A 12,341-nucleotide genomic window follows, 5' to 3' on the forward strand; every position below is an offset into this window, starting at 1 on the left:
GAGTACCAGCCTCTTGAATCCACTGATCCAATCCCATTGTGACAAATTACGTGGTGGGTATATATGTCTATAGATCTCTGTACATTTGCATCCCGCTTGGAACAATCAGTTTTGCTCAGCTGCGTGCCATAGATCACACACTGTAAAATACTAGAGGAGATTCTTTGTCAGCTCAAGTATTCAAGTATCTGTGGAGCACATGATGGTAGTTCATATGGCTCCTTTGGCATAAACTGATCACATTGGACCATTCAAAGGTAATAGGAAATTTTCTAGGTGTATGCAGAATTTCAAAAAAACTAGTGAAACTATAAAGCTCCTCTCTGTGTGAGGAATCATTCCTCAAAACCTGCATGGCAAACAGTGGTTATTAACATGACTTGCTGGGGTTTTTTTTCTCCCTTAAATTCTTCCTTGGCTAAATGCTTAATGACCAGTTTCTCCAGTACAGAAAATCTATTTAGATTCAGCTACAAGTGGGTGGCTGTTAGACGACAATGATGAGCAGCTCTGAATGGGATCCATTGTGATTTGTCAGGTGTATTTTTAAATTATGGCTATTTTCAGGTTAATCTTCGTATGAGTTCCTGTTTAGGAGTAGGATCAATAGCACAGCGGGAGTCTGTAATGGTTTTTATTGACAAATGAGGTAGAAAACTCTTAGTTTGAAAGTAAGATTTAATGTAATGAAATAGTGTCCCTATTTGTCAAAGGCATCATCACATGTTCTGTGACTAAAGCAAACAATATGTATTCACAAGATTCCCTGTCAGACAAGACAGTAATTAAGGGAGTGAGTTATCTGAGGGGTTCAAATCAAAATATAAATTATTCCAGCCAACACAGCTTTAGCTTTTGAGTTCCCCTGAAAGCAATATTATTCTAAACATACGTATTTCTGAAATCTTGCAAGTGAATTATGGGCAGCCCTTTGTTCTAAAAAGTAAATTTACTTATTTCAGGTTTTTGGCATGGTAGACTTTTTATTAGATCTTGGCATGTATATGAGTTAAATTTGTATTATATTAATTTTAGAAGTTTTCTTGTCCATTTTTATTTTTTCTGCCTTCGTGCATTTATGGTAACTTTGAGCTTGGAGAGTGTCCATTTATTTTTATAGCTTCCTGACTTTCTAATTTTTTCTAATTAGTTTTGCATTGTTTTGTTATAATGGTCTCTCTGTATTCTCAGAGACTGTGGTTCGGAGTGGGTGCTATTTGTTAAGTAATGGATATATAACAAATGACTGGAGGAAAGTGAAGCACTCATACATAAAATGACATGGGAGTGATTTTTGTGGGTGAATTGATTAAAAATTCCACTCCCAATGCTTTGCCTGGTTTGCTATGTGTATCCACACTAGCAATCCAAAATGTCCGTAAGAGACATCTACAGAGCTCCTGGCTCATCCATGTTCCTCTTAAAATAGAGTCTGTGACAGGGATAGCATAAGACCTTATGTGGTAGCCCTCTGTCACACTGTTATAGAATTCACTGTCAGTCTATGCCAGCTATAATGCTGAAGCTTTTATGCTAGTATATGTGGTCCTTAGATTCGACAGTCTACTGGACAGAAGTGAAGAAAAGCAACGGTGCCCAGCGTAGGCTTGTTCTGAAAAGAAAGCCTCTTATCACAGTGCCAGCTGCTATTCACCATACATTAATTGTACAGCCAAATGCAAAGAGATGCCACTGAGAATTAAATGCTGAGCAGCTTAAGTAATGTTTAGATCCAGAATAATAAAGAAGTTTTTTGTTCATTTGATGATAGACTGGTCAGCAAAAGCAGGCAGATTGTATATACATAGTGTCGATACACAAATAAGTTGTGGAGCTCTCACTTTTGCTCAGGTCATTTATTGCACCTTGTATACAAGACATAATGGGTCTAATTTCCCTCTTACAATTTCCTTGAATTCAGGAGTATAAAGTGAGAGGAAAACCAGGCCTTTTATACAAAAATAATTTGGAGATATGTCTTGGGTTATTTATTAATATTTCCTTATGGATTTATGGGTTACATTTGGCATCATTAGCTTGCTATTGCAAGGCACTGCAGAAAAAGAGGGATTTGTTGTGATTTCTTTTCTACGTAAGAGATCACCCAAATATAATCCCTCCATCCATAGAAACCAAAGTGTTTCAGGAATAGGAATCCAAGTGTGTTTTGACTGCGCAGCAGAGTGGGATGCAGAGACCCTTCAGCTAACATTGGCTGAGTTGATTCCAGCTAAATAGCGCAGTTATATCAGAAAGGCAGTGCTAAATAGCCTGGGTGCGGGGTTGCACTGGTATATGTGCACTGCGTTTGGGATCCAGGTTAGTATCTCTGCATAGCGCTGTGCTGTGTAAATAAACCAACTTGCTCAGAGCTGTTTTGGGAACCTCTAAAAGACCAAATGACCTTTTCCCTACAAGGGACATGTGTACATGCACATTCGTGGGCTCATGTAGGCCTGATATTAAGCCTAATGAAGACCAGAAAAGATTCCTGCTGTCCTAAATAATCTTTGCATCGGATCTCTACTTCTTGTTTCTAGTTGTTACCTGGTTTTCTGCTTCGATGTTAGAAATCTTTGTTACTTTAACTAAAGCTAATCCAGTGCTGTGCCTGCTATCCTTATCCTGGTGTTTGTAATCAGACTTGGATGGATTTATAATTCCTGAGTGCAGAAAGAATTTAGAAAGGGTTTTTTTGTGTGTAGTTTTGCAGAAAAGCTGAGAATACACCCTCATGATGAATTTTGCCAGCTGCCAGGAGGGTCCCTATGTCCTGTGTACCTTTTACAGTAACAGACCTGTGCTGCTTGGGTGTTTCCAAGCTGCCAAGATTGACAGTCTTTTCCTAGCTGTTTTCAGTAAGGTGTGACCATAACTCTATCCATATTTGAAATCTCAAAACAGACATCAGCTTACAGAGCACATATCATGAGACCTGCAGAGATGTACTTCAGTTAACAAAGGCATGTGCCCTAGCTTCACCCATCAAGGAGCATAATCTCAGTACTGATGGGGAAGGCTTGTAGCTACCAAACTGTCCTTTTGTTGTTACTGACATCCTGAGGTGAACACTGAAAATAATGAGAAAGGTATGGTAAAAAAGTAATTAAAATAGTGGCATAAAGGCTAATAATTTCTGTACACAATGGATCATGAGTATGAACATCAATGATCAAAGGGTCCTGACTGAAGGTCTTACTACAGCTTTGGCACTTTTTATTTTCAGTAGCAACAAGCTGTATAAATCTGCAGTTAATGAACTAATCAAATATAACTCTGACATTACTAGGAACTCTTTACTCATCGTAATTAACATGAGCCATTTGTTAAAAACACCAGCAGGACTCTTCTCTTTAAGGACAGGAGGAGCAAAATGGTGGCTTGATAGCTAGCCTCAAAAGCACGATTTTCAGGAGTGAAAACAACACATCTCGACACTGGTGAAGGATATTCCATCAATACTTATGTAAAATTTACTATTAATGCTAGCAATATTGTACAAATTCTTTTCAAGTTCTTCCAGCCTTAGAGAACCTTTAAAAAGATAACACTTCACGTATAGTCTGTTGTAACACACCTGAAAGATGGGAAATGACACTCATCTTAGTAAGAAAATATATAGTCATTTGTAACAGAATAACAACAATTTCTGCTCGTGGATTTTAGATCTAAGGCTGTACCAATTACCAAAAGAGAACAGCAGTTTGCGAAAAGAAATGGGTGAGTAAGTATATTTAGCAAAAAAGGGTATCTATATAGATTCAGAGATAATTTAAGTAAAAAAGAATGAGCCTTGCTAATTTAAAATATTCCCTCTCACATGAGAACATGATGGGTCAATCATTACTCTGGTGTTTGCTCCACAGGCAGAAATTTTTAATGAACTCCTGTAGCTAATAGGAATTCCTTGGAGTGTTTTGTGAATTGCTATTCCACAAAGTGGCTCTGGCAGCAAGCGTTTGACAAGAAGGATAAACATGGCTGCCTAGCACATCTGTTTATTTGAGTAAATCAGTCCTAGCTCAACTGGCATGTGTCCATAAGGCCAGATAATATCCTACAGCAAAGTCTTCAGCAAGCAGAGGGATCAGGGATGACACCATTTTAATTAAAAGAGAGTTGCATAGATAAGTTTGGAGTATTTTTTAAAATTGTTAAAATATTGTGTAATCCTGCCTGCCAGATTTGATATCTAGTTACTCTGTGCTCGTGTCATGGCTGACTGGGCCTTTCTCAAGTATTGTAATAAGCCTTCTTTCTGCCCAGCCCTTCCCAGTCCCTGTGCTCCTGGGTCACAAGCCCTCTGTGGGCTTGGGTGAGAGGATAACTACAGGATTGATTTGTGAGTAACTCAGTCTACCAATATTTTTAAGGGCTCCCATGATAGCTAAGGATGAACATCTTGTATCATCTCCATAGACAGTAAAGTTCTTCTGGTTAGCAGGCATATGTCAAGCATTCAGCACTCTGTACGAGGGTGAGATCTCCGACCTGCCTAAAATGTTGGTGTCACTGTATCTGATCGCTACGAGGCTTCTGCTTTCATGTACGTAGTAACACCATCCAGTTAGGACTGTCACTTTTAGATCTAAGAGGATGAGATAATAATAACCTTTTGCCACTATAACTTTCAATCCATCTGCTTTTCTTCTTTGTCTATGACATAATTTTAGCATTACTTGAATGCATTTTATTTTATGGATTGATAATGCAGAATCCTTGGGCTGAATATCAATGCAAACAGAAACTAACTATCTTTAGAGGACTGCCAAAAAAGTGTTATTTAACAATTTACAGCTGACTGCAGAGGATGTTATGGAGCTACATAATAATAGCACCAACTATATCAATCGGTAATGTCAGATGAGAGTCTGAATGTGTTTTAGAGCTGACCAGACCCCTTTTTGGAAACTGTCTATAGGGTATTGAGAAATACTCAGGATCTTAAATAATTTTTAACGCAGAAAAGTAGCTGCTGAAACTACTGTAACATACCCGAGTGTTCAGCTGGGGATTTTTTGAGGGAATTCTGGAGGAAAAGGAGAGACACCAGTAATAATGCAATCTTACAAATATTCCAACCAGAATGCTTTAGAGTTAGTACTAAAACAGCCCTCCCAGTCAGTGTCTGTGTGAAATATGCAGAGCAGCTGCTTCTACTGAGGATTCACAAAAGAAGGGGCATTTCTTAAAACTGGAAGCATTGCATGGAAAGTAAAATGGCTACTCAAGCATTTGAGCCTGGATAATACCAAAGATATGCAAGTGTCTTTACCTGAAAGGTGTTCAGGTGAAATTTGGGTGGTGTGCATCACTGAGAAGAAGGAAACAGTACAGGGATGACAAATGAAATCCATGAAAAGAAGAGAAATTGGGCTAGACAGATCACAGAGGGAGACACAGTCCCAAAGGGCACACAAATTGGGACCAAGAATGTGTGAGGAACATGTATTTCACCTCCTTTTGTGCAGGCAGGTACAACATTTACTGGCTCCGGTGTCTCAAGCTCAGGATGAAGTAAAAAGTACTGGACAGGGGCCATTTTTTACATGTGTCAAGGATTGCTGCTAAATGTGATCTAGTCTGAGGACAGTGGCATGATGGTGCTTGATTTGATATTTTTAAGAATGCTTTTAAATAACTTGGAAATACAGAGAGACCAGGTAATCTTCTAGGTTGCTTTGAAGCCAATTGTAAATGAAGAAAAACTCAGCCTGGAGTGTGTGCCAGTCATAAAAAAATATCCAAACGATAGGAAGCAGAGAAGAGGTGTAAAGCAGAGTTTTATTTGACATCTTAACTAATGATCTGGAAGAAAGAACAGTAGGTTAATTAAATTCATAGATTGGATTATATTACCAGTGACAAGGTGGACAGCAAAATAATATAATGGGACCTACAGAGACTCAAAATTCCTGAACAGAAAATGACATCTAAAACAGATGCTGAATGAGAAAGTATGCTGGAAAAGCAGAAAACTGTGTGACAATTCAAAGCATACAAGGTTACAAAACCTCAAAATATAATGAGGAAACAAGAACACCTTCTGCCCTACCTCATGTTAATTTTGGATTACATATCGTTTGTGTATTGTAAACTGTAACTTCAGAACCTAACCTAATACTCCCAAGGGTGACTGAGTAAAGGCCATTCCAAAGTGAACAAAACAAAGCATCATCTTTCTGAAGTTAGGAAGAACTTGTTTATGACTTAAAAAAAGTAATAATATTTTTTCTGTATGTATATATTTGTGTTGACATTATAAATGTAATACAAATTAGATGTCCTGAGCCTAGTAATATACATTTTTTTAAAGTTTTTTGTGAGCTAGTAATTAAAGCACCTAGGTAAACAAAAGTTCCTTCTAGAGGAACACTTTCTTTCTTTGCTGCTAAGATAACCTGATTTAGAACGTGGTTAAAGTCAGGGGCAGAAGTGCTCCATGTCAAAAGAAAACAAAGGAGCAACTCTGCTCTAACATCTGTGCTGTATTGCCAACTGCATTTTCTGTCTAGCTGTAAGAGGCATCCTTCTGGCTAGTACAAGTTCTACTGACTGTAGGTTTTGAGTTTACAATTTTTACGATGATTCTACTGAGCATTCTATATGATTTGTTGTACATCCAGTGTGCCACTTCAGTGATACAAGAGTAAGTGTACAAATAATTATTTGATTGTTCAAGCATATAATTTTCTTGACAGCATCTAGAAAGAAATCCACAGTTAAAAAGCCTTTTCAAAATTAATTTCCATGTAAATTTTATTTTGAAAAAAAATCCTTATATAACTACTATTCTCTTGAGACCACATTGTCTGAAGAACTGTGGTCATAAGTAAGTGATCATGTGCTATAAGAAGAAATCTCCACTTATATTTATGTGAAAGAAAACCCAAGAGCTCATATTGGGAAATACTGGGTTTTAGTGGTAAGGGTTTCAGGTGACATGTTTCATCATAAATAAATAAATAAATAAGAAATGGGGAGAAAAGAAAAGGATAAGGTGATGGTAGACTATATCTACATATTGCAATCTACTCCAGATTGAGAGACTCAAACAGCCTGCACGGCATATGAAGATGATTCATATTAATGGACTATTTTATTAAGGTGCAGTATGGTTGAAGGCCACAAAATAGCAGCATTCTGTCAGATACACAGTAGTTTATTGAAGTCTGATAATGCTGAAGGACACAGGATTTTAGCCAAGTTACATTTTATTTGACTGCAGTCATATTAGTGTCCGTACTAAGAGGTGTTGTACATGTTTTCATATATGTTGTTTTGCCAGAGAACACATTATGTTCTGTTTAACAGATATTGCCTTACTGATTTTTTTTTAAACTACTTCTAGGTATGTTGTAATGGGATTCTGCACGACAATAAACCTGGCTTCCAATGCTGCGAGGACAAGTACATTCCATTTATTCTTAATTCACCAGGGGTTTGCTGTGGTGGTCAGATACATGCTGTGCAACCGAAACATCGGTGCTGTGGTGGTTATTACACTAGGGTATTAGTAGGTAAGAGACAACTCCTTTCCAGTACTTGAAAGAAAAAAAACTACAAAGTTGATATATCTGTTAAACCAAGGAGAATGAAAACATAGCAATAAATGTGGGATTCATCAAGATTTCTAGATGTCTTTGAGACTTGTGTTCAGTGGGATAAGCAAAGAAAATTGCACTGACTTTGACTTCTAAACACAGTACGCTGTTTATACAAGAAAGGCTTAATTGATGAAACCTGATGATTGGGTCATTTCCCAGAGAACTAATTTATGCCAAACTATACTTAATTGCAGTAAGTGCTGCATAATGGGGAGGGCAGTTCTGCTTAATAGGAACACCATCAGGCAATTTAGTGGTGTGGTTTAGTTCTCTGCTTGACTTGACCCCATGTGATTTTCCCTAGCCATTTCTTCTGTGGAACAATTGTTAGCGTTTGGGGTTGATATTATGGATTACGTCACTTCTACTTGTTTCTGCATTGTCTATTCTCTGTTTCTACCAATGTTACAGATCAAAGTACACATCCCACATGTATTATCTTTGATGGAAATTTATCCTTTTCTTAAGGCTGACTGTACTCTTATTCTCAGAACTGTTTGGGAAGTTTGCCAAAACTGTGCTTCTGTGCTGTTGTCCAGACTTTGGTTTTCCAGTTTGTTGGTGGGTTTTCGACAGGGAGAGGGGAGGTAAAGGGGGAGGAGAGCCCTTTCAGGGGGCAGTGTTCAGAGCATATATCTCTTTGTAGGCAATTGTCAGGTCAGGAGCTAAAATGCTTCCATTACTCATGAGCTGGCACACATTCCCTAGGCTCAGAAGTGCTTGAATTTTTGCCAACACATTCAGCACATCCCAAGTTCTGATCCTTTGAAAAGTAATTCATATATCACAATATTAGAATGCCTTCCATGATGTCATCAGAAAAATGCTATCACATGGAAGAATCAGAGAAGAGTATTTGCTGGCCTCATTAATCTCTGAATCTACTGAAATGGAGAGATTATACTGTGACCTCTGTCCCCATCCAGTGGTCTATGTTAACTAGCTTAATGTTGTTTACATCAAGAAAGAAACGCACAGTGAAACAAAATGTCTTATGTCTGAAAGTAGTTCTTGTTCAGTCAGCAGTCCACAAGCATGAAACAGTGAATGTTTGAACATGGTTTTAAACATTTTTTTTTCTAAATATACTTGCTGCATTCTCTTTTTCTGTACTCTAAAGGGCAGCAACATGAACAATGTTGGTCACTTTTTTCTTTTTTATTTTTATAAATATGCTAATAACCTCAAGCTAAATGTTAATGTGGGTCATTCTTTGATAAGGATAACAATTAACTGGTAAGACTGCATGGTAGTTTTCAGAGAGAGAACATTTTCAAGCCTAGCTTGGAATGGATCCCATTTTGAGAGGTTAATGAGAAGGTTACTGATCCTTTGTGTCTTATGTCTAATAGTTCTTTAAAAAAACCCCAGTTTTATTTCCAATAGATGTAAGCTACATTCTGTGTTTTAATACTTTCTCTGTGTAGCAACCAAATTAGATTCCGAGGAATGCAGGAAAATATGATGAAGTATCTAAACAGATTATATCTATTATACTCTAAAAATTTGTTCTCATATTTTTTTGTTTATTATTGACTTTATTTGATAAAGTTATTTATACAAGAAACTCTCTAAGCATACATATTTCCCAGATGTTGTTTGGCCAGCTTGATAGCTCTAGATGTACTGAAGCACACTGGGCTGAAGGCATGAAGATTACAAATTAGGAAGGCAGGAATCTCAGTTTCTGAAACAGTAGTGCACAAAGAAGTGCAAACATCCATCCCAGAACTAAGATGGGAGGAGAGATTCTTAAAGCAGAGCAGAACAAATAATGCTACTACCACCCAGGCACCTCTTTGGCAAGGAATGTGGGGGGAAAGGAAAACAGTGTTCTCCCTCATCTGTTACAATTGTAGCACATGTTTATTTCTGACAAAAGCTGCATTGAGTTTAGGGTGCTCTGTCTGTAATTCCCAACGTTTCAGAAGAAAAGGACTTGAGATGTTACTTTCAATGAGAAAAATTAGTTTTAAAAATCAAAACACATTTCTTTTATTAACAATCAGGAATCCAAATACTTTAATCACCTCTATTACCCATCTTCAATAGCAGAACAAAACCCCTACTTCTTCCAAATGACACTTGAGCCACAGAAAACATCACACCACAGAAAGACAATACAAAAATGTAACTTTTAGAGCACTGGATCAGATCAAGTGCAGACACTAGTGAATGAAAATTATTGCCATTTACCGTAATTTTTGTATCCTTTATAGCAGTACCTACTCCATTCATAGCACAGAGTTTAGCCCGGCCCAGCCCACCATTATAGCGTCAGTCTCATTAGCAGTCTTATCCTAACACTTTTTCCTGTAAAAGCTGATGCTTTTGCTTAAATAGCAGCCAAGCGCGCTGATTGTGATGGTGGTATTTAATTTTTAAAGTTAGTTTAATCCTTAAGTTCTTTGGGAGATGAAGTCCTGAGCGACACTGAAAAACTCTTTAAGCAATGTGAATTAGTCCTTCAAAACAAGTTTGGAACTATTTTGGAGGAGACAAGGAAATTTTTTGCTGACAATAAGTAGGCTGACTGTTCTGTTAATCATAGCAAGAATGAACTCGCTTTACTATGTAGCTGCCTCTACTTAAAGGTTTTCAACTGTATAATTATCATATTTACAGAAATTATTTTTGTCGCTCTTCTCAGTTTGTCTTTGTCACGCTTGCATTTTGATATCTTACAGAGTCTTGGCCCTGAATTCATGAATGCATGTTTCTTTAATTATTTTTACAAATGAATATAATACTTTTATAGCATTCTAAATTACCGAGTGATTCCATCCTTTCACATGGAAAGTATTGTACATGAAGCTACTAGTGTGTGAACCCAGACTTGTTGCTATCAGATGAAAACCTCTCAGGGATTTCAAGAACTGTAAATGCATAAAATCTTTAATTGTATTCTTAAATTGACAGGAGAAGTATGTTGCCCTAATGAAGAGCAAAACAGAGTTTCGGTTGGAATTGGTGACTCTTGCTGCCAGGGAATGCCTTACTCCACATCGGGCAATCAAATCTGCTGTGGTGGATCCCTCCATGACAGTTTCAAACAGCAGTGCTGTGGTGGAGAAGTCATAAGCACGGACTTGGTCTGTTGTGGTGATGAAGAAGAAGGGACTGCACACAGACCTCTCACAGGTAAGTGATAAGTTTTCAAGAAAAAAGGGTCTTTATCTTTCTAAATCTCGTCACACTAACCATTCAGCAGTGACACACTCAGGTTTAAGGTGTGTATGCCAATTTGTTAAATTGATGTTGCACTTCACTCACCTATTCTGATAGACTGCAAAATGGTGAGCTTTCAATAACCCTTCTTTGCCTTTGTCCAAAAGCTGCGGGGGCTGGAGACACCAGAAAATTCAAAAGGAGTGCATAAACTTCCATTATGCCTGTCAGGAAATAGGACCAGTCCCCTCTCAAAGAGTAGAGCAGGGGTTAGACTTGCTCGCCTTGTGCTGCCATGCATCCCAGTGCAAGGATTTTCCATTTGCTCTGGAGGTGTGGGATTAGTCACCTAGTAGTTGAAGGTTATGATGCTCTCTGCTTCGTGGTCTATGTCCCTCACTTGTGCACCTACATAGGGGTAAACCTGCTGCAGTTTAAAATTAACAAAACTTAATTCCTAGCACTAGTCACTTGTCCGCCTGGTGTATCCCATTAATCTCTTGCACACCATACGAAATTACTCCATCACTCAGAGGTACAATCTGAACCCTGCTTCCTCCTAAAGCACTCTGTGACTAGCTGGTGACAGAGATTGGAGGTATTATTACAAACCCTATTCAGGTATTTTCATGTGTCTTTTCTTTCCACAGTTATTAGACAAATTATATACCATCAGCCTTAGGCTTTCTCAGCCTGACAAAAAGGCTTCAGAAACAATTGGAGTCTCAAAGGGGAGCCTGATTTCAAAACACAGAAATGCTGAAGGTTTAGTACCCAATTCTGCTTGGTGTACCAAGATGAGTGATGCAGTGCTTTCACCATATGCGTGCCAGATTGAACCTCTAGTTGTACAACTGAGGATCTTAATATATAACTAAGAATCAGATCTGAAGACTGAACTCCTCCTTTCCCAAAAAATGAGCTCCATCTTCAGCTTATTTTTTTTATTCACTGGATCCTTCAGCTGCTGTGGTATTACAAGTACCTTAGCTGTGTTGACTGTCAGGGAGGGCTAATCAGAAGAGCCACTGCAACGCTTTCTGCAGTTTCTATACTATCCTTCTCTTCCAGTGGTGACTCATGGAATGTACGCTGTGAACAGCACTGCTCGCATGATTTTAGCTCCCCCTCAGTGTGATCCCTAATTGTGCCTGATCTACAGCGTCTACAGAGGGCTCACAATATCAGCTCTGAACAAGGCCCTCTTGCATAGCCACGCATTGTGTGGCTGCCACAAGACGGGGCTGGCTCATAAAACATCTCTTTATGTACTTTATTACTTAAACTCTTTTATTTGCCTGCAGGAGCCCTTTAACAAAATCACATTGAATTGACTTTCTCACACCAAATCAAATCTCCCTGGTCCCAGTTCAGTTGTCTTTGTCAATATGTATTTTATAAATGGAGTGAATTAACAGATGCTGTTGGAACAGAACTGCTGGGGTAGCGTTTATGTTTTTACTGCTCTCTCTGGGCAGATGAGTTGTGTAGGAGTGTAATACAGGTATCTTGGGATGAAAGTTATGTTCTTCATTTCAGTATATATGTATTCTTAACAGTTTTTTT

General features: G+C 38.1%; 1 protein-coding gene across 1 annotated transcript in view; it reads left to right on the top strand.

Moving 5' to 3' along the window:
- USH2A (usherin) overlaps positions 1 to 12,341 on the top strand; it is a 395,016-nt gene that overhangs the window by 295,708 nt on the left and 86,967 nt on the right. The window contains 2 exon segments of the mRNA XM_030034435.1: positions 7,352 to 7,520; positions 10,527 to 10,748. Of these exon segments, the coding sequence (XP_029890295.1) occupies positions 7,352 to 7,520; positions 10,527 to 10,748 (391 nt within the window).

The sequence above is a fragment of the Aquila chrysaetos genome, chromosome 13 (assembly GCF_900496995.4).
Source record: "Aquila chrysaetos chrysaetos chromosome 13, bAquChr1.4, whole genome shotgun sequence".
In the NCBI taxonomy this organism is placed as follows: Eukaryota; Metazoa; Chordata; class Aves; order Accipitriformes; family Accipitridae; genus Aquila; species Aquila chrysaetos.